Genomic DNA, 24,777 nt, shown 5'->3' with positions numbered 1-24,777 from the left:
AGGCATCATGCCACAAGACATGCCAAAGCGCCTCCCGCCTAGGCGAACTGTGGACCATGAGATTGAGTTGGTGCCGGGTGTGAAGCCACCTGCCCGGGCGCCATACAGAATGTCACAACCCGAACTCACCGAGCTTCGGAGACAATTGACGGAAATGCTAGACACAGGGATCATTGTGCCCTCCAAGTCCCCATACGGGTCCCCTGTGCTATTCCAAAAGAAACATGATGGTAGTCTACGACTCTGCGTGGATTACCGGGCTCTAAACAAAATCACCGTGAAAAACAAGTACCCTATTCCGCTAATGGCAGACTTGTTTGATAGACTGGGTGGTGCGACGATATTCACCAAGATAGACCTGAGGACAGGTTATTGGCAAGTTCGGATTGCAGATGGCGATGAGCACAAGACGACCTGTGTGACAAGATATGGGTCGTACGACTTCCTGGTGATGCCCTTTGGCTTGACTAACGCGCCAGCCACATTTTGCACCCTGATGAACCAAGTCTTTCGGGAATACATTGATGAATTTGTCGTGGTTTATTTGGATGACATTGTGGTATATAGCCAGACACTAGAAGAACATCTGGAACATTTGCGGAAGGTCCTAGCCCGATTGCGGGAGCACGAATTATATGCGAAGCTATCCAAGTGCTCCTTTGCTCAGAAACAAATTGACTTCCTCGGACATGTCATCGAGGAAGGAAGGATCAAGATGGACCAGCAGAAGATTCATGCCATTACAGAATGGCCGCCTCCTAAGGATATACATGCCTTGAGGTCGTTCCTTGGCCTATGCAATTTCTATCGGCGGTTTGTGAAAGGTTACTCTCTCATTGCAGTGCCGCTGACAGAACTTCTCAAGAAGGCCACCCCGTGGGATTGGGGCCCCAAGAGGGCAGAGGCCTTCGACGCATTGAAGATGGCTATGTCTAGTAGCCCAGTCTTGGCCCTCCCTGACTTGGCCAAGCCATTCGAAGTGGAAACGGATGCCTCCAACTATGCACTTGGTGGAGTATTGCTACAAGAAGGGCATCCCGTAGCGTACAAGAGCCAGAAACTGAAGGATGCAGAGCGGCGCTATGCCGCCCATGAGAAAGAATTATTGGCTGTCGTTCATTGCTTACGCCTTTGGAGGCATTATCTACTGGGAACCCCATTCGTGGTCAAGACAGACAACACAGCCGTTAGCCATTTCATGACCCAGCCAAAGTTGAATGGACGACAGGCTAGGTGGCAGGAACTCCTAGCAGAATTTCACTTCAACCTGGAGTACCGAAGTGGAAAGACCAATCATGTTGCTGATGCACTCAGTCGGAGATCCGATCTAGCATCGATATGTGTACTCGCCGCCCTAAAGGGAAGCGAAGTAACCACCACCATCAAAGACCAGATACAGGATCTACTCATCAAGGATCCTGCTGCACAGTATTTGGTTGATTTGGTAGGACAGGGCAAGACTCGCCAGTTCTACACCGAAGATGGGTTCCTGAAGGTGAAAGGGAACCGACTTTATGTCCCTAAATGAGGAGATCTGCGACGGACTCTTCTTGCAGAATGCCATGATACTTTGTGGGCCGGTCATCCCGGCGAGGAACGCACCATGGCATTACTTCGCCGTGCATATTATTGGCCTCAAATGGTCGATGACGTCGCTTAATATGTGAAGACTTGTCTAGTATGCCAGAAAGATAAGTCAGACCGCTTGACGCAGGCAGGGCTCTTGGAACCACTAGCTGTACCAAAAAGACCTTGGGAAAGCGTTTCCCTGGATTTCATCACCAGATTGCCCAAGGTCGGAGATCTCACAACTATCTTGGTTGTGGTGGATCGGTTTTCCAAGTATGCTACCTTTATAGCAGCCCCACAATATATATCAGCAGAAGATACAGCTCGACTATTCTTCTCTCATGTCGTCAAATATTGGGGCTTACCTAAAGACATTGTTAGTGATCGCGATTCACGCTTCACTAGCAATTTTTGGACCCAACTCTTTAAGTGCCTCAGGTCAAAATTGAGTCACAGCTCAAGTTTTCATCCGCAATCTGATGGCCAGACAGAGCGATTCAATGGCATGCTAGAGGAATATCTCCGGCACTTTGTGACTGGATCTCAGAAGAATTGGGTGAAGCTTATGGATGCTGCTCAACTGTGTTTCAATTCACACAAGAGCTCAAGTACCAACAAAAACGCTTTTGAGATTGTTACCGGACAGCAACCGCTACTCCCACACACAGTGAATGCACCAAACATGTCAAAATCTCCTCGGGCTGCTAGCTTCTCTAAAGAATGGAAGCAAAATTTGGAGATAGTGCGGAGCTATCTTGTCAAAGCCCAAAAGCGGATGAAGAGGCATGCGGATCAGAATCGCCGCTTTGTGGAATATCAGGTAGGAGACAAAGTAATGGTCAAAATTCCAAAGCGGTACTTGTTTGCAGGGGTCCATGACCCTCGCCTATTGCAAAAATATATTGAACCCTTGTCCATTGAAAGGCGCATTGGGAAAGTTGCATACCGGGTGGATACCCCAGCTTGGTGGAAAATCCATCCTGTTTTCCATGTCAGTCTCCTGAAACCTTTTCGGGAAGATATGGAGGATCCTTCAAGAAGCCAACTCACAATACCAAGTATTCGAGGCCCCAATTCAACCGGCAAAAGGCGTGCTGAAGCTATTCTTGATGATCGAGTGATTCACGCCTCAAGAAAAGATCACCAGGAGTTCCTGGTAAAATGGCAGGGATGTGATGCAGAGGAGAATACTTGGGAGAGGGGAACAAACCTCAAAGCCTACAAGAGCCTGATTGATGATTACCTTGCAAGGAAGGCGCCGAGGACGTCGCCAACTCAGGTGGGGGAGAATGTCATGGGCGGCTTTCCAACCATGCCCCATGACCCCTTGGACGCGCCCCGTGGCGTCCTGGCCAGCCTCCCAACGCCCGTCGCCACGGTCGGCCCCGTGGTCTCGGCAGCTCCAAGTGACAAGCGCGCATGTGCCTCTGTCGCCCCACCGATAGCCATCGCCAGTGCCCAGCCACAGGCAGAAGCCAACAGCGCCGCGCGCGCAGACAATGCCGCGCGCGCAGACCCTGATGCTAAAGACAAAGTTGCTGCCAATGGACTTGTTGCTGCTTTGTAGAAGACTAAGTCCTTTTCATTGTAAATATAGAGTAGTTTTGCTGCATTTTCTTTAAGTGTGATTTTCCAGCTTTCATAGGTCTAGTCATGTAACTTTGGTTTATTTTTTTTAAGCATTATTAAGGGGGACCAAGCAATCAAAACTTTCAAGCAAGCAAACAATTCTCTGTACTGGTGTCTCTCCCCCCGACACCGTCTTGTTTTCTGTAATAGCTTTCATTCAATGCAATCAAGCTTTCTTTCATTCTCAATTCTCTTTTCTGCTCTCTTTCAATTGCTCATGACATTGGTTTTCCCGTACGGCACTGACAATCTAGTTTAGCGTACGGAGGGGACCTCAGTTGGCGGACAGCAACCGTACTGACATCGGTTGCTTAGCCTTACGTCGCCCTTCCAAGGAACTTCAGGAAGGCGCCGCGTAACAATAATAATGACCTTTTTTCCTAAAAAGAATATATAACAGATAATTTGAGACGGGAAAGTAACAAATATGCATTCACTTAACCGTTCTAAATTAGTAAATTACATATGATTTGGTGTAAACTTTCGGGAGTAACTTTTCTCTCTCTTCTAATTTCACTAGATTCTCATTACTGTGCAAAACGTCATCTCCGAAACCCGAGCTTAGAATACCCAAATTTTTTCCAGAAAAAAAACCTAATTTATTCTCTATTGCAATATAATTTTTTTTTAGAAAATTGAAAAAGAAATATAAGTCATTTCAGTGAATTAGGGTTATAATTCGATCCTAGAGCTATTACTACTGAAGAATTTATGAGTTTTCCATCATCTGAAAGAGTACAAAATGGAAATTATCAGTGAGAGAAGAAGAACCCGATCTCAAGCGGCTGCTATTCTAGTGGAGCTAAAATCCATCAATTTTCAATCAGGAAAAAGACCCAAAGTACATGAAAAAGATGGTGTGAAAAATTCTGGAAAAAGGAAGCGTCGAAAGGGTAGTAATGTCAGGAGAAAAAAGAAGGGAAAATATGTACAAGTTGACTCTGATGATGATGAAGACTATGTGTTTGATAAAAGTCCCAAAAGGAGAAAGCTGGATTATGGACACAAGGGGAAGAGTTCCAGCTCGGATTTGAAGGTACTTTCCAGTTTTTCTTTCGTTTTTTTATTACTCTTTCTGCTCCATTGTTATGTGATTTGTTTGACTGGACATGGAGTTAGAGACATGTACAAACTATAAGTTAATTATGTCATTAAAGGTAGAATGAGAAAGTTTAAAGTTAAATTATTTCTAAATATAAAAAGACTTCATTCTTTGTGGGACACTCTAAAAAGGAAAAAATGTCTCATGAATTGGGACGGAGACAGTAATATATAATGTATATTATGTGTATATAGCTCTATGTCTGTGCATATACATAGTATATGGTGTATATGTTTAGTATACTGTGTATATATATGTTATGTTATGTGTATTACAGTGTATATGATGTGTGTGTGTGTGTGTATAGTAGATGATGTACAAACGGTATATATGTACTTTTTGATTGTATAATATATTTGACAACCTTCTGGTGTATTAACAGTATAGTTGTATCATTGTTATGTAGATTTGGGATTTTTATGTTCAACCGAGAAAGCATTTCACAGCAAGAATTGGGACACACACTAATGTTGATGTTGTTAAATTGTTGAATGCGAAGTTGGATGATAGGCAGATTCAGATGTTCAGAGAAACATGCTTCGGGCATTTTCTTGATTTGCCCGATGTATTGGTTCAGCCTCAATTGATACACTCGCTATTGCTGAGGGAGGTGGTTCACGAGAGAGGGGATGAGGTGTGGATTTCAGTGAATGATGTCAGGCTGCGTTTTGGGCTTGTTGAGTTTGGGATTATCACCGGGTTAAAGTGTACGGGTGATGCTGATATGTGCCTTGATTTCGACGGAACGAATCGGTTGTTTGATACGTACTTTTCTGAACTTACCAGGGTACCTAAGCAATCCTTAATTGACTGCTTCCTTAATAAGAGATGGAAATCCGATGAGGATGCAGTCAACATTGCTGTCCTATATTTCATACACACATTCTTGCTCTCCACTCTGAATCGTAATTATATCACGAGGGATGACTTTGGGCTCGTTGAGAGCGGTGCATATCAAACGTACCCTTGGGGAAAAGTTGTCTTTAAAGCCACACTGAAGTCTATTAAGGGTAGGTTGCTTGGGAAGCCCTCGATGTACAGGCTTCGTGGATTACCATTGGCATTCCAATGTTGGTTTTACGAGTGCTGCCCTTATGTTAATAAGAAGATTGCTTTCCGGGTTGATGACAAAGTGCCCCGCATACTTAGTTGGAAAGTTACAAAGCAGCCAAACCTCAAGAAGTTGTCGAATGGGATTTTCATGCAGAGGCGGGATCAGGTAATTGGGAAGCAGTCATTTTTTTTATACTGTGTTAACATATACACTTGATATTCCATTAACACACACACAAATGTAGGATATATTTTGCACTTTAAAAGTGTATATTAATGGTATTATTCTAGTATATTATATTGTAACATTTTGCTATACATGTAAAACCATTACTATACCATCTCAGAATGGTATATCTGTGGTGTAATTATTGTTTATTACACATTATTAGTTATGAATCAACGTACGTTTAATCTCTTTTCATGCTAATGTTTTTTTATGTAGTTTATGCTGAGGAATATTTCTCCAACAGAATTTGAGCAAACAACACTGAATTTGCCTGAATCATTTGAAAATGAAAGGGATAATGAGGTGGCATCTGGAGATGGTGCTGAAGTTCATCTTAGTGATGATGACTTTAGCGGTTCGCCGCCTCAAACAAGTAGGAAGCAGCCTAAAACCAAACCTGATCATCCCTTGAACAATGATGACTGGAGCATCGAGTTAAAAAGACTGAGTGATGGACAGTCGGAGTTGAAGAGTGAGATTCAGATGGTGCGACCACTTGAGCTATTTTAGTTTAACATTTGAATTTTTATACACAACAGTTTTTTAACTTTGTTTTTTTCCCCTTTCACTAGCTCAACAAGGAGGTTGCATCGCTCAAGGACTGCATGGTAGCATCCTTTGCAGATGCTTTTAAAGCCATCAAGTCTCTGTCGAAGAAACAAAGAGAAAAGATTGCTTCCGAGGTGATGCACAAAGTAGGGGTTCCTTTGAATTTGTGTGTGCTATTTCAGTATATACCTGAAAATAATGATGTTTTTCATTTTTGAACAGCTTGATGGAGAAAATGGCCACCATGACAGACATGGCGAAAGCGATTCTAGTGACTTTAGTAATAGTGAAGACAATGGTTGTGAAGGTCAAGAGCATGGCAAGGACTCTATGGGCGACAAGGACAATAGTGAGAAAGGGAATGAAGTAGCTTTGGGCGATGCTGAGGGCCGGGAGACAGTTAGAGATCCTGTGGAGGAGGGTGAAAGGATGGACGTATCTGCGTCTCCGATTCTTCCAGATACATGTGAGGTTTCAGACCACATTACACCGGAACAAAGTCATCCGACACCAATTCTTGAGTCACCATATGTGAACCAAGGCGACACTGGTGTTGAGGGTTCTTCCGAGAAGTCCGTTTTAAAAGGAGAGCACCCTTTAGGGAGCAAAATTGTTGATAATGTTGATTATAGTTTGTTGTCTGAGTTTGATAAGTGGGTTGACGAAGGGATGAAGAAAGAAAGCAAGTAAGATGACTGTTTCAGTGTTTGCTACCTATGAAGCATTGAGAGGGAGGAATGAGACCGGTTCAGTTTAGCAGTTTTACATCGAGCAAATAGCATTTCGTGTTAAGCTCAAACAACATCTTCCCAAAATTCTGCGTTTTCCTTTTAATTTATGCATCCTTTATTGCTGTTGACGCTGTTAAGAACCTTCTTTGCTTTATCGTAGGAAGAAAAGGTCGGAGAAGTGTATTATGTTAGTGAACCCGTGTTCTTGATTTTGGCATAATAGCAGAGCTAACATTTCCCTTCCCGACAATGATTCTGCCAATTTTAAGGTTTAGAAACAAGAGACTAAATTCATTTGTGAATAAAGTGCAGTTTAGATTGTAGTTTTTATTTTCTCTGCATACTTTAAGCCTTGTAATGTTGCTTCTTATACATTGCAATTGAGAAATCTTTGTTTTCTTTTATATTTTCCCCCTCATATGTGCCTTCATATTTCAACAAAAATTATAACAAAAAAAAAAACAAAGAGGGAAGGATTGGATATCTGCATTTTCTAGTTTCTAAAGGTGGACGGATGCTTCTGAACTTTGATTACTTTATTCTATTATCATATTTCAGAACTTAAAACAATCTTTAACGTTGAAGAATTGAGAGAGAAATGATGGCTATGTGTGACACAAGGATCACTGGAAACTTTTTAGATTTAATTCTCTCCTCACAACTCTGTAAATTACTGTTAATCCATTAGTTTTTCTCTTTTTTCCCTGAGCACAGCAGCTTGCAACACCTCAACTAAAATCCACCGGGTACCTGCTACCTCCGGTCAGCTCATTTACCGAACAACTTTGATGTTACCTCCATTAGTTAATAGAGCTAATTTGAATGTCAATAACCCAAATCCAAATTTAATGTAAATTCACCTGCAGAAATTCTAAACACCAATTGCACTGAAAGCATCTGGTGAACAAACACCATAGATACTACTAGCTAGGGAAAAACTTACCAGCACCTGAAATTCATACCAAGCGAATAAATACATGAAATGAAATTCATATTCTCACTTTATTTTTCCACTAAGCATGGTAAACTAATGTAGTTTGGCGTAAATACAAGATGAGAGATAAGTTTTTTCCAGATAGATACATTGGAAAAGAGTATGTAAAAGAAAAAATGGAAGGAACTAGTCAATAAAGTATTCTCATACAAAAAGGATTTCCAGAGAAATAGTGGTGGTCTCACTGTCTCAGGCTCTAAGCATTCTACTTTGAATGCATGAAAATAAACAAATATCCATAATAGGTTCGAGCCCAGCGCCAAGCAAACTAACTCTGGTATTTATGTGGAGAAGGATAGAGGGGCGACCCCATCATCCCCAAGTTTTGGAGGCTGTAATTGACCCAAAGGGTCGGCTCCAGACAGAGTTCTCGATCATAGATCCTCCCATTAGCAGCTCAATCAGTCTCTAACCTTGCAATATAATTGTCATAGTATTTTGCAGCTTGTTCCAAATCCCCAAGCTCAGTATAACAATCAGCTATTGCTCCATAAGCTTCTGTGTTCCCCGACTCCTCTCCATGTCTTGCCGATATTTCAAGAACCATAGAGTGGCACTTAATAGCTTCCCGGTACTTGCCCTGCCGTTGTAAAGATGCCCCTGGAAAATCCAACATAAAACTTTGACACTCGTACATCGCAATAAAGGAGAGAATGAGCAGCATTGTGTATATGGTCATGTTTGTATGTGTAAAATTCTCCCTCTCTACCATAAGGAACAAGAGTTACTGGAGTCTAATCCAACTTATTAGAAGTGAGGTTCAAAGTAGTCAAAAGTGAAAAGCGCAGAAAAGCACCAAAGTCTGTCGGGCTTTACGTGCAAGCAATAACTATCATTAAGTGGAATGTATGAAGTAAAAGTGACATTAACAACTACTACACCTCATTCCCAAACGGCATAAATCAAGTTTAAAAACCATTTTAATTTTCTCATTGAGTAATGATTAGTTTTATGTTTTTTTAAAGCAAGTTTTCTTATCCTAAAAGATTTGATTTCTATTCCTAACCAACAAAAGTTCATTTGTAACGTAGTAACAGCGCAACTTGTGATTTGTGGGTTACGCGCACGTCACGCGTTTGGACCCTGGCTCATACAAAAGCTTGGTATTGAAGTGGAGAAGGATAGAGGGTTGGGTACAGAGTTTCAATATGTGCGCTACTGTCCCTCGGGGATTTCTTGATTATCAAAAGAAAGTTCATTTTTGACAATAATGTAACAGTTTACCGATATAATTATTGTCTAGCACTGTTTTCTTGAAAACGGAGACCATGGATAATGAGGTGCATGCCATAGCACCCTAGCGCCTACAACAAAGTGTCACTTAGGCGAGGCGACACACACACAACCTGGCTTTAAGTGCAATAAAGAAATAGAAGGTTTAAACAGAACAAGAAGATGGATGTACCTAAGCCCCGCGCTGCTTTCTTTTCCTTTAAAGGTTCTTTTAAATTCTGTGCAAGGTCAAGAGCAGTTTTAAACTCCAATTGCGCCTTTTCTGGTGCTTGGTTTCTAAGAAATTTCTTCCCATTTTTCAAGCGAGATATTAATTCTTGTTTTCTTGGATCAACAATTACTTCACTTTCTGCAACCCTGCCACCAACAGGAGCGTAACTTAAGTTAGGTGCATACGACTCAATTTTGACTTGCCTTCTTAGAGCAGCATTGATCTGGCGGAGCTGTTCATTCAACCGCTGCAATTCCCTTTTTCGCTGACGTGCAAGTAGTCCTGAAAAATACAAATGTACAAAACGTGTAGAATACGTACTCAACTAACAAAAATCTGAAACCAGGGAATCACAAAATAGGAACAAGGAATACCATGCTCCGGCTAAGACAGGATGTAAGCATACGCTAGATGTATAAAAAATTTAAAAACTGAATGACGGAGAAAAAACATCGACAAAACAGTATTAATTGTATACGATAAATCGTCATAGAAGATACTCTGAGAACTCTTTCGTCATAGGGAAAAGGCAAATATTAAGGCTTAGTTTCCGCAATAGAAGCTGCAGCTCTGACCTAGTCGTTCGATTAAACACAAAGAATGGGAAGAGTGTTGCATAACTTTCTTGAGAATAACTAAGAACCTATTTACTAGCATACAGGACCTAATCTTCAAACTTACACAGCACTTTGTCTGTGAGTGCAACTATAAAAGAGTGGATCCCTTAGATAATACTTAAAACTCTAGCAAATTTCTCGGGTCTCCATCAGAACAAATTCTGAAATGACAACACTAAAAGTGTAGATTGTATAATATTGGCCTGAGATGAGTTTAGATGGAAAAACATGGTCAGTAAGTATTCATATAGCCGACCCCAACTTGTTTGGAACTGAAGCATAGTTGTTGTTGTAACGCTAAAAGTAGAGATCCTTCCTTTCTCAATAACATCATTTGACTGAGAATAGTGATGACTGAATGGTGAACTCCAGGGTTCTAAACAGATTTCGAAATTTATCATGTTTGATATGAAAAGCTTTTAACTTCTTAAGATTGAATTTCGAATACCCATGTAATCTTTCGAGTGCCTTCTCAAACAGAGTATCATATGCAACATGTACTCATGCACGATCGTAAAGTTTATGTTCAAACTTTACATTCACTGAGATGTATGAATTTAAGAGTTACGGCTATTCGCAATAATTTTCATCTTTTCAAAGTTGTAAGCCTCGCAACTCAGGAAGAAATGATGTGCTGATGGGTAATACTCATTTTAAGCTATGTTATGCGGACTCTCCAAAATGATGCCGTATTGTGTCAGATCCTCCAAAAATACACTACTTTTGGGGGATCCAACACGCGGCCAACGACATTTTTGGAGAGTCTGTGCAACATAGTTTTTAAGTACCTTACCTCCAACAGTGGCACCAATAAGCGCAACAAGCAGCAGTAAGGGCATATTCATATTGAAGAGAGAATTTTCAGCTTCACATGTTTCAGCCAATGCTTCTAAGGGTGAAGTCAGCATCAATGCATTAGCCACAATTACTGTTGCTGCTGGCTGCCTAAACTGCACGATTTCCTGTCATATGTATAATTGAAATTCAACATGAAGAGGAGCCAGGAATTGTGATCAACAAGTAATACTATTTTATATTTACCGGATTGAGAATTAACAGACTGAATAAAGTTGGAGCAGACGTTAATATTATTCAGAAACACTTCCAGAAAATAAATTTATTGAGTCCACTTATTATGGATTGTTACATGTATTTATTGTTTAGGTGATATGATAGCGTAAAAATTCTATTACATCTCAATATATAAAGTTAAACTCTTAATAATCTAAGAGTTTAAGTTGTATGCACGGACATTATAACAAGTTTTACTGGATTGACAGTGTAAATTTTTTTTACATTGCCAATGTATATAACTTAAATAGGACGGAAATGACAGCAGCTCTTATCGTCGAAAGAGACATCAAAGAACAGTTTTGCTCTCCAACGAAATTACAACAATAAAGCAACAATTTTGCAGCTGACACGGTAAGCATAAACTAGAAATAAACAAAGGATTTAAGCTGTACACACAGATAGCGTAAGATATTTTTACACTAATACTGAATTTTAAGGGGCAAGTGCACAGATAGTCACTCTCGGGATGCTATTTAGAGATTAGTCAATACTTATTTTATCCTGAAACTTTAAACTAAAAATCTTGACCCCATGACAACTCAGTTTAACAGACAAACTGAAATTCAGGAAGCACGCGCTAAATTCTAAATAGCAGCCTTTTAGAGTGGCTACCTGGTTTCATTTCTACGAGTTTTAACCTCTGATAACAAGTTACTTACAACTTTTACCAAATTATCAGTTAATGGTTGTCAAGACATTCACCTGTAATTACCTAATAAATAACTTGATTGTCCATAAGTGCATACAACTAAAACTCATAACTCATAAGCAAAACCCAAAAGCCACGAATTCAGTTACCTTGAAATCAATTCCAATGCATTCAGAAGCTTTCTTGGGTATTTTCTGGATAAGCTTCTTTAACAGAGCTTCTTCTCTCCATTTGTTACTGAGCTGAAAAATATTGTGTTTGAGAGGGGGATTTTTGGGTGAGAAAAAGAAGGAATGTGAGAGAGAACGAAGGCAAGGACTCCCTACTAGAAGCCCTTGCTTCATCATCATTGCCATTTTTTCTTTACAATTTGCTTCTGTTTGGATGATTTTTCTCCTGAAAATTTCAAGATAACATTGTACAGTATTTTATTACTTTACTATTATTTACTTTTGTCCAGAATAAGGATGTAGGATGGAACCCTTGTAATCACTAAAGTTACTGTCGTGTCAGGGGGGGTTTTTAGCCGTAGAAATAACATTTTATACTTCATATCTTCCCCGAATCTTTCGAGTGTACCGGGCTGTCTTTTGTACTTATTCGGAGTTTGATATTTGTATTGAAGTTCTAATTTACACTGTCTAAGCTAAATAAAGAAAGAAACACTCCTTATCCGAATATTTTTTCATTCTCAAAACTTCAACTCCGTATTTTTAATTAAGGATGATTAACTACCAATAATAAAATAACTTAAAATTTGCTATTTGATGTGACTGGTTTAAAAAATATTTTTTAAACTATATTTCACCTGAAAAATAGCTTAAAATATTTTTTCAAACAATGTGATATTACTAACATTGTTTAGCCGTAGAAATAACCTTTTATACTTCATATCTTCCCCGAATCTTTCGAGTGTACCGGGCTGTCTTTTGTCCGGAATAAGTATGTATACTTATTCGGAGTTTGATATTTGTATTGAAGTTCTAATTTACACCGTCTAAGCTAAATAAAGAAAGAAACACTCCTTATCCGAATATTTTTTCATTCTCAAAACTTCAACTCCGTATTTTTGATTAAGGATGATTAACTACCAATAATAAAACAACTTAAAATTTGCTATTTGATGTGACTGGTTTAAAAAATATTTTTTAAAACTATATTTCACCTGAAAAATAACTAAAAATATTTTTTCAAACAATGTGATATTACTAACATTAGAAAATAAAATAGTTTATCTGCTTCAATAGAAAATACAATAGTAAAGACATTATTTGCACTATAAATTAATATAAGTCAAAATTATTTGATGTTTTAAGGACTTTATTCTCTAATATATCTGCTTCAAATCCAAATTCGAGTGACCTGGAGGGTAGGAAAAGTCAGTAATGAGTTACTCGATTGGTCTATAATTTATGTGATATTATTTGATTGGGTACCGCAAAAAATTAAAGACTTTTAAGATTTATAGGGTTATTCAAAATCGAACAGAAAATGTTAACCGAATCGAACTGATGGCTTATTGGCTTATTGGTATCGGATTATCGGGGTAATGAATGATGAACAGATTGAGATTTTATAATTAACGGGTTAACGGTTTAGGGGAGGATTACTCAATTTTCTTATCGGGTAAACCGTTAACCCGTTTAAATTTTTTATATTTACACTTTTACCCCTATGTATACAATGTTCTGTTGAAATTTTAAATGGCTAAATCCCTAATTTTTATTTTCTAATTCTCAATTGTCTGCAACCACCAGAGGCAGAGAAGTCGTCAGTCCCGTCTCTCTCTTGAATTGAGAACCGAGAAGTCGAAAAATCGAAATATCAATGACTAATATGTGTATGTTTGTATGAGTAGTCTTGATGGTATTAAAAATTTGGTTAATACCTGTATGACAGTATGAGTAGTGTTGAAGACTCTTCAATTTTTGAAAGATATCTTTCCCTTCTTTCACTATGCCCTTTCATTCTTGAACTACTTGAACAAAGAGGGCAAAAATACCGTTTGGTTAGATCTTAGATGGTATTAAAAAATTTGTATTGATTTGAAACTGTTTGGTATTGATTGAATGATTGTTCAAAAAATTCCTATTTGGTTTAGCCGATAAGCCGCCCGATAATCGCCCGATAATTGTTAATCTGATACAATCCGTCTGTTGTGTTATTAGATGGCTAGCGGATTACTATATTCATAATTCTATAACCATTAAGCCGAACAGTTAAGCGTAATTATTCGCCTGATCCGTCCGATAAGCACCTTTAAAGATTTATGATCTAAAATAAATTATGAGTTTTAGAAATTCTATGATGAAGTACATGAAAGAATTTAACCGCAAATTTTGGTATTGACTTAGTTAAAATCTCGATGAGACTATTTAGACAAATCTTAGGTATTTATGTGACTATAAATTATTTTATTAAGAGTAAATTGAGAATTTTAAATTTAATTTTTTTAAAAATATACAATTCTGTCTACAAACTAACAAGAAAAAATATGCCACGTAAATTAAGACAAAAGCATTAATTGATTAAAATATTTGTGTCTACAAATGTATAGATTGGCAATTAAGGTGATACAATTGAATGATTAGTGCTTCACATTTCAATCTAGATTGTCTAGGTATTCCCTATATTTCTTGTCAAATATGTGAAGAAATAGTGATTCTTTTTCTCTTCCTAATAAAATGTATTCCTAGAATGTGCATAAATTATTTAAGCACCAGAAAATACTTAACAAAATAGTAGCCCAGCGGATTTTCACAAGCAAAATATTTATTCATGTCCTAGGAGGGCAGATAGACTGTTTCCGATAGAACCTCAGATAAATAAATAAAAAATACTGACAACAAGTAATAACAGTACAAGATATTAAGAAAATCGAAATCAAGATAACAAAAGAGTTGTATGTTGTAATAGTAATATAAGGATAAAACGATATCATACTAACACAAATACTCCTGAACTAAGGAAGACAAAGGGGAACACCCGACTACCTAATAATATTCTACCCTATTTCTCGATATCCACGTACTCCTATCAAGTGTCATGTATTCGGTAAGCTCAAGTTGCGCTATATCCCGCATGATCACCACTTTCCAATACTTCTCTGCCTACCTCTCTACCCTTTCTCATACCCGCCAAGGCCAACCTCTCACACCTCCTAACTAGGGTATCTGTGCTTCTCTTCTTAACATGCCCGAGCCATCTTAGCCTTGCCTCCCGCATCTTATCCTGCACGGGGGCCACTCCCACCTTATCCGGAATAGTTTCATTCCTAATTTTATCTAACCTGGTATGCCCACACATGCATCTCAACATTCTCATTTAAGCTACTTTCATCTCATGGACATGAGAGTTCTTGAGTGGCCAATAATCTGCCCCATATAACATAGTTGGTATACCATGCATCTCAACATCCTTATTTCAGCTACTTTCATCTCCTGTACATGAGAGTTCTTGATTGGCCAATACTCTTCCCCATAAAACATAGTTGGTATACCTACAACTTTGTAGAACTTACCTTTAAGTTTCAATAGCACATTTTTATCGCACAAGATACCAAAAGCGAGCCTCCACTTCATCCATCCTGCTCCGATGCGATGTGTGACGCAGAAGCAAAATACTTGCTAAATTATATTGTTTGACTCTACGAATACCGTGATTTTGAAATTAATTTACTGTTTCGAGAACTTTAGATTAAATTTAGAGATTATTAAAGAGCTTTAGTTCAAATTTTTCTTGATTCATGTCCGTTGAAACTAGATTATATCATCCTATAAAGTTTTGCAACTACTATAATACAATATGGACAATTTTATAACTAACAAACAAGTTAGAGTGAAATATGATTTTTAATACATGACACAAGGGATTTACACATGATTAAAAACCCAAAGAGCAAGCATCATAAGCAATATGATGAGTTTTTGCGTCATATTCTTGCATATGTCTAAAACTAAAATTCTAAAGTTTGAATTGAATAGACTGTCTGAAGTTTTGAGTTAAAAAAATCAAACTTCAAAACATAATATCTTAAAAAGCTGAGCTTCAAAACAAGAACTAAAAAACGAGAAGAAGCAATATCTACCAATGTTTTAAGCTATGGCTAAACACTAAATAATTTGCAAACGCTGGCTAAGACTTAAATAACAGTCCTATAAGTGGCTACTCAGTGCCATTTCTACAAAAATAACAAGGAACCTTTACACGAATAGCATATCGAATTTATTATTTACTTTTTCTAGCCCCCCTCTCTCTCTCTCTCTATATATATATATATATATATATATATATATATATATATTGTACATCCGTCAGCTAGTTTGTACTACACAAACAAAGGAAGAGACTTTTTCGTATATATACAAGATTTTAAACTTATTTATCCGGTTTTGTCTAAGTTTTCATATTTATAGGAAGTAACAAAAGTTTTTTACAAAAAATATATAAATTCGGTCAAAATCTAAAATTTATCTACAACATAAATACACATTGTTGGTACAGAATCCGGTCAAAAACTATAATTTACATACAATTTATATACAACTATGTAAATTGTAGATATTTTGTATACCGTATCGACATTCGACATACAAAATATATACAATTTGATGCCATTCTTTTTTGAGTTTCAATTTGAAATTTCAGCCAAAACCACCTCGAATCTTTACCAAATTATCTCAAATTTGAGATGTAAACTCCAACGGATATTCCCAATCATTTGCAACAACACTCAATCCAAACAAAAAATAATTTCATAAAATTCCATTTTCGAATTCAAAGCTTTAAACATTTTTAATGGCTGTCAATGGAGTTTTTAATGGATTAACATAGTTTTCAATTCAATCTACTCGCTTTTAATTAATACTATTTTATTTATTGATTCCAAAAAGCTAAACGAATGATAACTAAAATGGGTCTCTTCATCATAACTAATTTCTTTCTTATTTACTTCCTCGTTTTCATAGGATCTGAAGCAAGAACTTTGTTAGGTACTAATCTTTTTTTTTCTTTTCACTTAACATTAGTATCAGTTCTTCAGTTAATACACACGAAGATATTAATATAAGAATACTGATAGAGAATGAGGGAGAGACGAAGAGAGAGAGATCGAAGAGGGAATTTCCTATTGAATTCCTAATATATTGGGATACTCATTAATACTAATTTATATATAATTGGTAAATTATATATTTACTTATAATTAAGTTAAAACCTAAATACTGAGGGTAAATAAGTTTCTAATGTATTACGTATAGGTAAAAATGCCGCCGTAGAATTACACTAGGCCACTCAACAGGCCTCAAATTCAAATCAGGCAATGGGCCAAACGATCTCGATAGAGAAATGGGCCAAAGAAAAACCCTAGGCACCTTTGCATATAAAATCCTAACGCCTCCCTCTTCTGTAGCTTTCTCACAGGTAAGAGAGTGTGTGAAGAACAACACCGTCCAACAATGTCGAAGCGAGGTACAATTCGATCTCTTATCTCTTCTATCATTCTATAACAATTCCATGTGTACTTTTATTGCTTGATCTCATGTATTGTTTATTTTTTTTTTATATAAAAAAAAATTGATTATATATTGTAAGTGTGAGATTTAGGAAACCTATAATTTATATAACTTTAGAAAGCAGTTTATTTATCAGTATTAGAATGAAATGAGAAGTCTAATAGAAGTAGAACGTGTACATAAAAGCAATCGCTATCTGTTCTATGGAATTTCTCTTTGTATATTTACTATTTGATCTCATGCAATTTTTTCAATTTTCTTGACAATGTAAGGTTGAGTGTGAGATTAGGTTAGTTTTAGTTCGTCTAAATCCTAATTTACCTTAGAGCAAATTTATTTATTGGTATTAGAATGAAATGAGCCTAATATAGTAGAGCATGTACCAATGTTTCATATAGTCGACTCTAACTAATTTGGAATTGAAATACTTAATTTGTATAAATCCTATTATTTCGTTTTTTTGTAAGTGTAATGTAAAAAGTGTGAGATTTTAGTGAACTTTAATTTATATAATCTTAGAAAACAGATTTATATTATCTGTCATAGAATGAAATTTGAAGCCTAATAGAGTGGAACAACATGTACATGAAAGCAATCACTATCTGTTCTTTGGAAATTCTTTCTGCATTTTTGTTGTTTGAACTCATGTATTTTTTGAAATTTCTGAAATTTAATGTAGAAAGTGTGAAGATTTAGGGAGCTTTTAATTTATATAACTCTTAATTTACCATTTGAAAACAAATTTATTTATCAGTATTAGAATGAAATGAGAAGCCTGATAGAGTTGAACATGTATAGATGCTTCATGTACTGATGTTTTATATTGTCGAACCCCATTAGTTTTTGGGATTGTAGCTTAGTTGATTGATTGATTGTGAATAGTTAGTCATATTATACTGAAATGAGCCTAATAGAGTAGCTGATTGATTTAACCGGTGCCGACTTGATTGAGATTGAACTATGGTTGATTAAATGTTTTAAAATCTAATTTTTGAGGTTAATAGAGTGGTACATGTACAATTCTTTCATCTACAACTAGTTGACTAGTTGTGATTGACTGATTAATTAAATCCTTAAAATGTAGTTTATGAGCCTAATAGAGTGGAACATGTACAAATGATTAGTGTAGTCTAATCCGGCTAGTTTGAAATTGTGACCAGTTGATTGACTAGTTATTTTAAAATGTGATTTTAGGACGTGGAGGTTCCGCTGGGAACAAGTTCAGGATGTCGTTGGGTTTACCGGTGGCTGCAACTATTAACTGTGCCGATAACACTGGTGCAAAGAACCTTTATATCATTTCAGTGAAGGGTATCAAGGGAAGGCTTAACAGGTTGCCTTCAGCTTGTGTGGGTGACATGGTTATGGCCACTGTGAAGAAGGGTAAGCCTGATCTCAGGAAGAAGGTTATGCCTGCTGTCGTTGTTCGTCAGCGCAAGCCGTGGCGCCGAAAGGACGGTGTTTTCATGTACTTTGAAGGTATTTTCAGATATCCTTAATTGTTTTTGTTGTTTTGAAATTTATTTGCTTTTCTTCATATTGTGAGTTTGCTGTTTTGTTTTGTTTAACCTTTTCCAAAAGCACTATAATTTCAGTTTTGGGTTTTCATTAGTTCTAGTGTTTGTTGGGAGTCTTTTCATTCTAGTTAGCAAGTTGTTTGTCCGTGTAGAGATAAAGTGTAGCTGCATATATCATTTCATAATTATAAATTACTGGATTCATATTTGTCTTCGTTGCTGCTGTTGTCTTGTTATTCTTCTTCTTCTATTATATTACCTGTATTCTTCTTCTCTCTGTTTTTATATTGGTTCCTTACATGATTATTACATGTATCTGGATAGTTCACTGAATTATTGAGTGTTTTGGAGCGGCTGTTAGAGGGGTCTGCACAATAAATGAAAACTTGTCTTCTGATGCTTCTCTTTTATTTGTGCAGATAATGCTGGTGTAATTGTGAATCCCAAGGGTGAAATGAAGGGTAAGTTATTTTACATTGAGTAGACTTTATTGCTATTTCAAAGGCAAAGAGATCACTAAAGTTACCTTTAAAAACAATTTTACTTCTGTATCTTTGTTTTTGAAGACTATAATTTTCTCCTGCCCAATTTACATGTCATTCTTTCCTTTTTAATATGTCCCAAAAAATGTCACATTTTCTCATTTAGAAACCTTTATCTTTAGAGTTCCTACTTTTCCCTAATGAATCGATTTACAAGTACCCAAATATCTACGATTTGTTTTTTACCACAAATTTCAAAGTCTTTCTTTCTCACTTTCTTAAACCCTGTCACATAAATTGGCACGGAGTGAGTATTATTTTTTGAAGTGTCTGACCATTTATACAAACACCCATTAGTCCTATGAAAAGTCTTTTCATAACTTGACAATCAGTGTAATTGTGGTTATCAAGTTGGTTTAACTATCACACAGACTACACTAACAAAGCAAGTGGCAGATATAAAGTAATTGATCCATCAACTGTAGCATCTATCAATCCCGCAATTCCAAAACTGCTCATTAAGTGACTCTTGAGAGTAAACTATTCAACTAATAAGAGTTTTATCGTTTGATTATCAATGCCTAGTTGAATCTGCATTTTGCAAGCTGGTCTATGTGGTTCTTACCATGTATTTTTTTCTGTTATGTAGGATCTGCCATTACTGGTCCCATTGGGAAAGAGTGTGCTGATCTTTGGCCAAGGATTGCAAGTGCTGCCAATGCTATCGTTTAGTTTGAAAATTGTGTTCTCCAATAGTTTATTTGAGTTTTTGAATATCAGGGAGTTCTTTTCTTGGTAAGAATTATTAGTACAACTGGCTATGAGAATTTTGCTTTACTCCAAAAGTTTTCATCTATGTAGGACATCACTGTTTCCTTTTCTTGTTGGTGTGTTTATTACGAGTAAAAGGAAAGAAGTTGAATTCATTGATTTTCTAACACTTTCGTAGTTCTATACGAAACAAACTCCAAAGGTTTTGCTATATATCGCATGATATATAAAGTTAAGGAGCATTGGCATTAAGATATTTGTCTTTTACTTGGATTAATTGGGTTGAGTAGCGAGTCATAACTCATAACCCAATTCTTACCAACTAAAAATTACTCCATTTTGTCCAAAATAATTGTAACATAGCATTGACTTACTAAAAGATATACAAATTCACAGTAAAATTTATTCATTCAACTAGAACAAATTCTACTGCACCCCTACTTGGTTGTAACAATAAGAGTAGAATATGTTTTTTCTCAAGCAACCACCAGTGTTTTAGGGCTACAAATGATTGATTGAAAATGGAGATCGTTTTTTCATATATCTTTGTTTCCATTAATCCAATGAATAGGGAAAGAAAGTGAATTTGCAAAGTAACTATCCATAATAGAGCAAAACGAAAAGTCAAATAGAGAGTGGGATGTATACATAGAAGAAGTATTGAATGGATCTATTGTGATGGGATGTTAACTATCCTTTATATTTATCATAGGTCTTAAATTCGATCCTATAAAAATAGTTGTATATGATAGGGAGCCTTCTACCCCATGGTAGAGACCACTATACTGGAAGCATATTTTTGTTTGACCAGTTGGTATTGATCGCAACTATTCTCCACTCACTGAAAATTTGAAAATGACATCCAATATTAGTGAACCTGATGCCTAGTTGCCTACATATAGAATCCTTATACTTAAAAAGCACATGGCAGATCTCCACTTTTTTGAAGAGTGGGGATGTCATTTGACTCATTTCTTATTGAGAGAATATTATCCATCTATATATAGTGTTAAGAATATTCCAAAAGAGGACCAGTCCCCTTCTATATACAAAAATCGTCCACTCTTTGAAAAATTGTGGTTAAAGTCCCCTAAATTGAAGGCACAATAGATTATCTTGAATTCATAAGTAGGTGAAGGGATGAAAATCTTGAGTCCAACAAGGTTGAAGAAGATCCAAATGTTGAAGTGGTGGCGGAGATGGAATGTTTTAGCACATGTACCAGATAACTCTGTTGTTACGCTGGTCAATGTAGGATGAAGAGTAAGGATGAATGGTTTCCAAGCACTGTGCATTATTAGAAAGTAGGTTTTGAAGTTCAAATTTCGGTGGAGACAAACCCAAACCCTTGGATGTCGAAGAAACTCTGTGTGCTTTAGCTATGATGCTTACAACTACTCTTAGAATTTTGAGGATGGATGCTTTAAGGAACACCCTTCACCTTTAGTTCCTTAATAAAATTTCATGTTGGGTAATTTCTTTTATCTGTTTAAATCATGGTAAGCATAGTTAACCGGTAAATGTCCTAATTGGAAGTAGCAGTCATTCGATGAAATGGTCGAGGTATATGCAAGTCGACAAGACACCCAGCTGAAGCATGAAGAGTAGAAGCTATCTCCATTTCTTGATATCATGAGTTGGATGCCAAGATTATGCTTAGCCATAAGTTAGCAATAGTTAGCTGGTGATATTTTCATGTTTGATACAGAATATTATGCTGAATCATTTATTTACAATCATGATGATTTAACTACTTTATACATTGTTCTTACTGATGTTGTATTCACAAACTAAAAGCATAGATGAAAAATTAGGGATCTCTACACAAATAGCCGGTTGGATTCAATGCTCATTTTTTAATCGGTATATATAGATTGTATACTGATTATACACAGTTATACATATATTATTAATCCACCGACTATTTTTAGTTTAAGTAGTTGGGTGAACGACTATTTAGGTTAATTCTTCAAAAAATTACCAACGGAGTATTATGTAGTCGTTATATAATTGTATGAGCAGTTTGCTAGATTTGAAAGTTTTCCGGTGTACTTAAAAGGAGTGAGGGGGACAAGGTGATTTACAAAAATGACCTAAGAAATGGTTGGTCTTACACTTGTGACCTTACTTGGCCCATGGATAAATTTTTTGATTTTTGACTTTGAAGGTTCACCTATAAGACAAACGGGCCCCAAAAGTTTAAGACCAGCAATTTCCAAGGTCATTGAGTGTAATTTCCTGAGAGGAACCTAATTAAATGCTTTTTGGGTCGACCTCCAGAGTCCAATACTTCTTGGAATGTTTTCCTTTCTATACAATATTTGAAACTTATTTACTAAAACTGTCCAAGTTTTATATATTACCTGTCCAAACAAGCTTTTCTTATAATTTATGTACAATCCATTATTAGTGCCTTAAATTAGAGGATTTTTTGCTTGAAAAAGGGTGTAACTGAAGGGAACACAGTTCAAATTATCCTTCCATCTATATAAGACTCCTTCTAGTTGTATGTTACCTATTTAAGTCATACTTAGCACAACTCTTCTCTCTCTCTCTGCCATAATTACCTATTTTAAAAATAGAATAATGTATGGTACAACAACATACAAATTTAAAATAAATTTCATACAAAATTTAATATATCTACAACAACATACGATGTTAGGCTAAAAATCCATATTTACGCATGTAATTTGCCTTGCATATACCTCAATCTTGTTAACTTTGGTAAATATTTGTGACTCGAGCTTAATAATGGTACTTATATGTGTAGGAGTCAATTTGAAGTGATTTGGCAAGCTTGCATGCAAAGTGAAGTAAAAACAGAAGAATTTGGAGGGAGTATGAGATTGGTGCCCAAGTTGGTGCCAAGCACCAACCAAAACGCCAAAGGCATAATAGTGGAAACTTTCAGTGTCCTAGTTGGCGCCAGGCGCCAAGCGAGATGGCTAAAGGCGGATTTCATCCTAATTCGCTTAGGACTTGATAGTTTTGACCCTACACGCCCCCAACATATATAAAAAGGGTTCTAAACCTATTTCTTAGGAGAGAGACATTATTGGAGAGACAAAAGGCTACGAGAACACTTGGAAGTAACGAATCACAAGAGTTTTCTCTTTCGTTCTTCCTTACTCTGTATTTTAATGCTTTCAATTATTATCATGATTGTTAGTATGGTTATGAGTAGCTAAACTTTCTCATCTAGAGTTTGATGGAACCTCTTGGAAGATGACTTTTAATTACGTTTAATATAATTTAGCCTTTGGATTTCTCTACTTGTTCAATTACGTATTTATTGATGTAGATTGAATGGCCATCAATTGACTGTTCCTATTTAGTGTGTATTGCTTGAGCAAGGGTATATATTTAGGCAGTTGTTGAATAACATCACTCCTAATGTATGTGAGAGATCAATGCGGAGGGTTTAAAGGCAGGATTAGAGATAACGAAACCTTGGTGCGATTGTAGTGAGCGATGAATTAGTGCCAGCTAGCGTAGTTCGAGAGAATACGTCTAGTAAATTATAGTAGTTGCTCGAGAGAGAGCTACAACACCCAAAGTATTCACGATCGGTAGAGAATACTTAGGCGAAATTATAGAGTTTATAGCAGGAAGGATTCCAACGATTGGGGAAATCATAACTTTAGACCTCCTTAATCTTGTCTCCAACCCTTAATATCCCTAGTTGTTAATCTACTAATTTAATTTGTTAGTTAATTGGATACAAGAATCTTAATATTTATAACTTAGGAATTATTCGAGCGTGTCTTCTTAGTGATATTAAACAATTGTAGCTAAGCCTTAGTTCTCTGTGGGATTCGACTCTAGACTTTTAGATCGGGTTATATTTGCAGTGACCACTTATCCTTTTTAGGACTAGAGTTGGGCGTGATCAAATTTTGGCGCCGTTGTCGGGGAACTAACGGTGTTGATGTAGTTGTACATATTGCTAGGTTTCAAGTTTGAACTTTTATTTTATTTTGTTCTTTTTTTTAAACTTTATTTTATTTTACTTGTTGATTTGAGAAACATGACATCTTGGAATTATGGAAGTTTTAGTGTTGATACTTCTACTTTTGGTCTTCCTTATCCTCCCCCAACTCCTTATGATGATGGTTCTACTTTTTCTTGTGAAGTTAATAGGAACAAAGAATCTGGGAATACTGACCTGAAGGAGATCATGGATATGTTGAAGTGCGTTGTGGTACAATATGATGAGAAACCACTGCAGATACAAAGGCAAGAGGTAACTATTCACAACTTGGAGTCTCAAGTGAGTCAACTAGTAAAGCGCAACAAGCGAATAAACTAATTGAACCTTGTAAAGCGCAACAAGCTTACATTGTGGATAGTAGCCAAGAAGAGCATGAATTGTCTGCAGAAATTGCCATTATAATGGAGGAGTTGAGAGTAGAATATGAACAAACCAACAAACTAGAATTTGATGATGTCGATGTTGAAAAAGTGATACTGGAGTCGACTGAGGACCTTGCAAATAAAATTTTAATTGATTCTAGTTTGTGGCAAGAAGAGGAGGTCGATAACAAGTTGAATTTTCAGTTTGAATGCATTGGTCCTCACTCCAATCATTTTTAGACATTGTGCTAGGAAGGAGGTATGGAAATTGATCTGTATGAGCCAATGCAAGAGTCAAAGGAAGGGGTGGATAAGCCCTATATTCTAAAATTTTCAAGGTTGTCTAGGCAGTGTGACACTCCTCGGTTGAAAGCCAAAAAGTGCATAAAGAATCACTTAATTTTTGGCCCGCAATAATTTGTATTGCCCCAAGAGCATGATCATAGAGTAGAATCAAAACTTGGGGTCCTATTCATAAGTTCGAAGTGGAGGCAGAAA

At 36.7% G+C, this 24,777-nt stretch overlaps 3 protein-coding genes across 5 annotated transcripts; 2 read left to right on the top strand and 1 right to left on the bottom strand.

The window, feature by feature from the left end:
* The first annotated feature begins 3,724 nt into the window (after nt 1–3,724).
* On the top strand, nt 3,725–7,192 carry LOC107812742 (uncharacterized). Of its 2 annotated transcripts, none has more exons than XM_016637904.2 (5): nt 3,725–4,234; nt 4,707–5,519; nt 5,799–6,068; nt 6,155–6,265; nt 6,354–7,192. In XM_016637904.2, the coding sequence occupies exons 1-5, from the start codon at nt 3,941–3,943 to the stop codon at nt 6,819–6,821; spliced, it is 1,956 nt and encodes a 651-aa protein (XP_016493390.2). In that variant the 5' UTR covers nt 3,725–3,940; the 3' UTR covers nt 6,822–7,192. The 2 variants fall into 2 exon arrangements, with proteins under 2 accessions (XP_016493390.2, XP_016493389.2); XM_016637903.2 differs by having other exon boundaries at nt 6,155–6,277.
* Nucleotides 7,193–7,838: 646 nt separating this feature from the next.
* On the bottom strand, nt 7,839–12,157 carry LOC107812744 (protein FLUORESCENT IN BLUE LIGHT, chloroplastic). Of its 2 annotated transcripts, none has more exons than XM_016637909.2 (4): nt 11,790–12,157; nt 10,711–10,879; nt 9,262–9,582; nt 7,839–8,456 (listed from the first exon to the last, which is right to left on the bottom strand). In XM_016637909.2, exons 1-4 carry the CDS (start codon nt 11,994–11,996, stop codon nt 8,254–8,256), a joined length of 900 nt encoding a protein of 299 aa, XP_016493395.1. In that variant the 5' UTR covers nt 11,997–12,157; the 3' UTR covers nt 7,839–8,253. The 2 variants fall into 2 exon arrangements, with proteins under 2 accessions (XP_016493395.1, XP_016493396.1); XM_016637910.2 differs by having other exon boundaries at nt 10,711–10,867; nt 11,790–12,136.
* Nucleotides 12,158–16,952: 4,795 nt separating this feature from the next.
* LOC107812746 (large ribosomal subunit protein uL14) lies at nt 16,953–20,078 on the top strand. The gene is made up of 4 exons (XM_016637912.2): nt 16,953–17,109; nt 18,348–18,632; nt 19,090–19,131; nt 19,802–20,078. The coding sequence occupies exons 1-4, from the start codon at nt 17,097–17,099 to the stop codon at nt 19,882–19,884; spliced, it is 423 nt and encodes a 140-aa protein (XP_016493398.1). The 5' UTR covers nt 16,953–17,096; the 3' UTR covers nt 19,885–20,078.
* Nucleotides 20,079–24,777: the final 4,699 nt, after the last annotated feature.

Source organism: Nicotiana tabacum, chromosome 17, assembly GCF_000715075.1.
Source record: "Nicotiana tabacum cultivar K326 chromosome 17, ASM71507v2, whole genome shotgun sequence".
NCBI lineage: Eukaryota > Viridiplantae > Streptophyta > Magnoliopsida > Solanales > Solanaceae > Nicotiana > Nicotiana tabacum.
The sequence above is the reverse complement of the archived record's forward strand: the minus strand, read 5'-3'. Positions and strand labels throughout refer to the sequence as shown.

What these genes read in the sequence shown, in the direction of transcription:
- LOC107812742 (XM_016637903.2), top strand. Translation starts at nt 3,941, where the DNA reads ATGGAAATTATCAGTGAGAGAAGAAGAACCCGATCTCAAGCGGCTGCT. An exon ending in GTTCCAGCTCGGATTTGAAG is followed by an intron (nt 4,235 to 4,706) that starts GTACTTTCCAGT and finishes ATTGTTATGTAG; the next exon opens with ATTTGGGATTTTTATGTTCA. An exon ending in TCATGCAGAGGCGGGATCAG is followed by an intron (nt 5,520 to 5,798) that starts GTAATTGGGAAG and finishes TTTTTTATGTAG; the next exon opens with TTTATGCTGAGGAATATTTC.
- LOC107812746 (XM_016637912.2), top strand. An exon ending in TGTTTTCATGTACTTTGAAG is followed by an intron (nt 18,633 to 19,089) that starts GTATTTTCAGAT and finishes TTATTTGTGCAG; the next exon opens with ATAATGCTGGTGTAATTGTG. An exon ending in TCCCAAGGGTGAAATGAAGG is followed by an intron (nt 19,132 to 19,801) that starts GTAAGTTATTTT and finishes TCTGTTATGTAG; the next exon opens with GATCTGCCATTACTGGTCCC.
- LOC107812744 (XM_016637909.2), bottom strand. Translation starts at nt 11,996, where the DNA reads ATGGCAATGATGATGAAGCAAGGGCTTCTAGTAGGGAGTCCTTGCCTT. An exon ending in GCATTGGAATTGATTTCAAG is followed by an intron (nt 10,880 to 11,789) that starts GTAACTGAATTC and finishes TACATATGACAG; the next exon opens with GAAATCGTGCAGTTTAGGCA. An exon ending in GAAAGCAGCGCGGGGCTTAG is followed by an intron (nt 8,457 to 9,261) that starts GTACATCCATCT and finishes TGGATTTTCCAG; the next exon opens with GGGCATCTTTACAACGGCAG.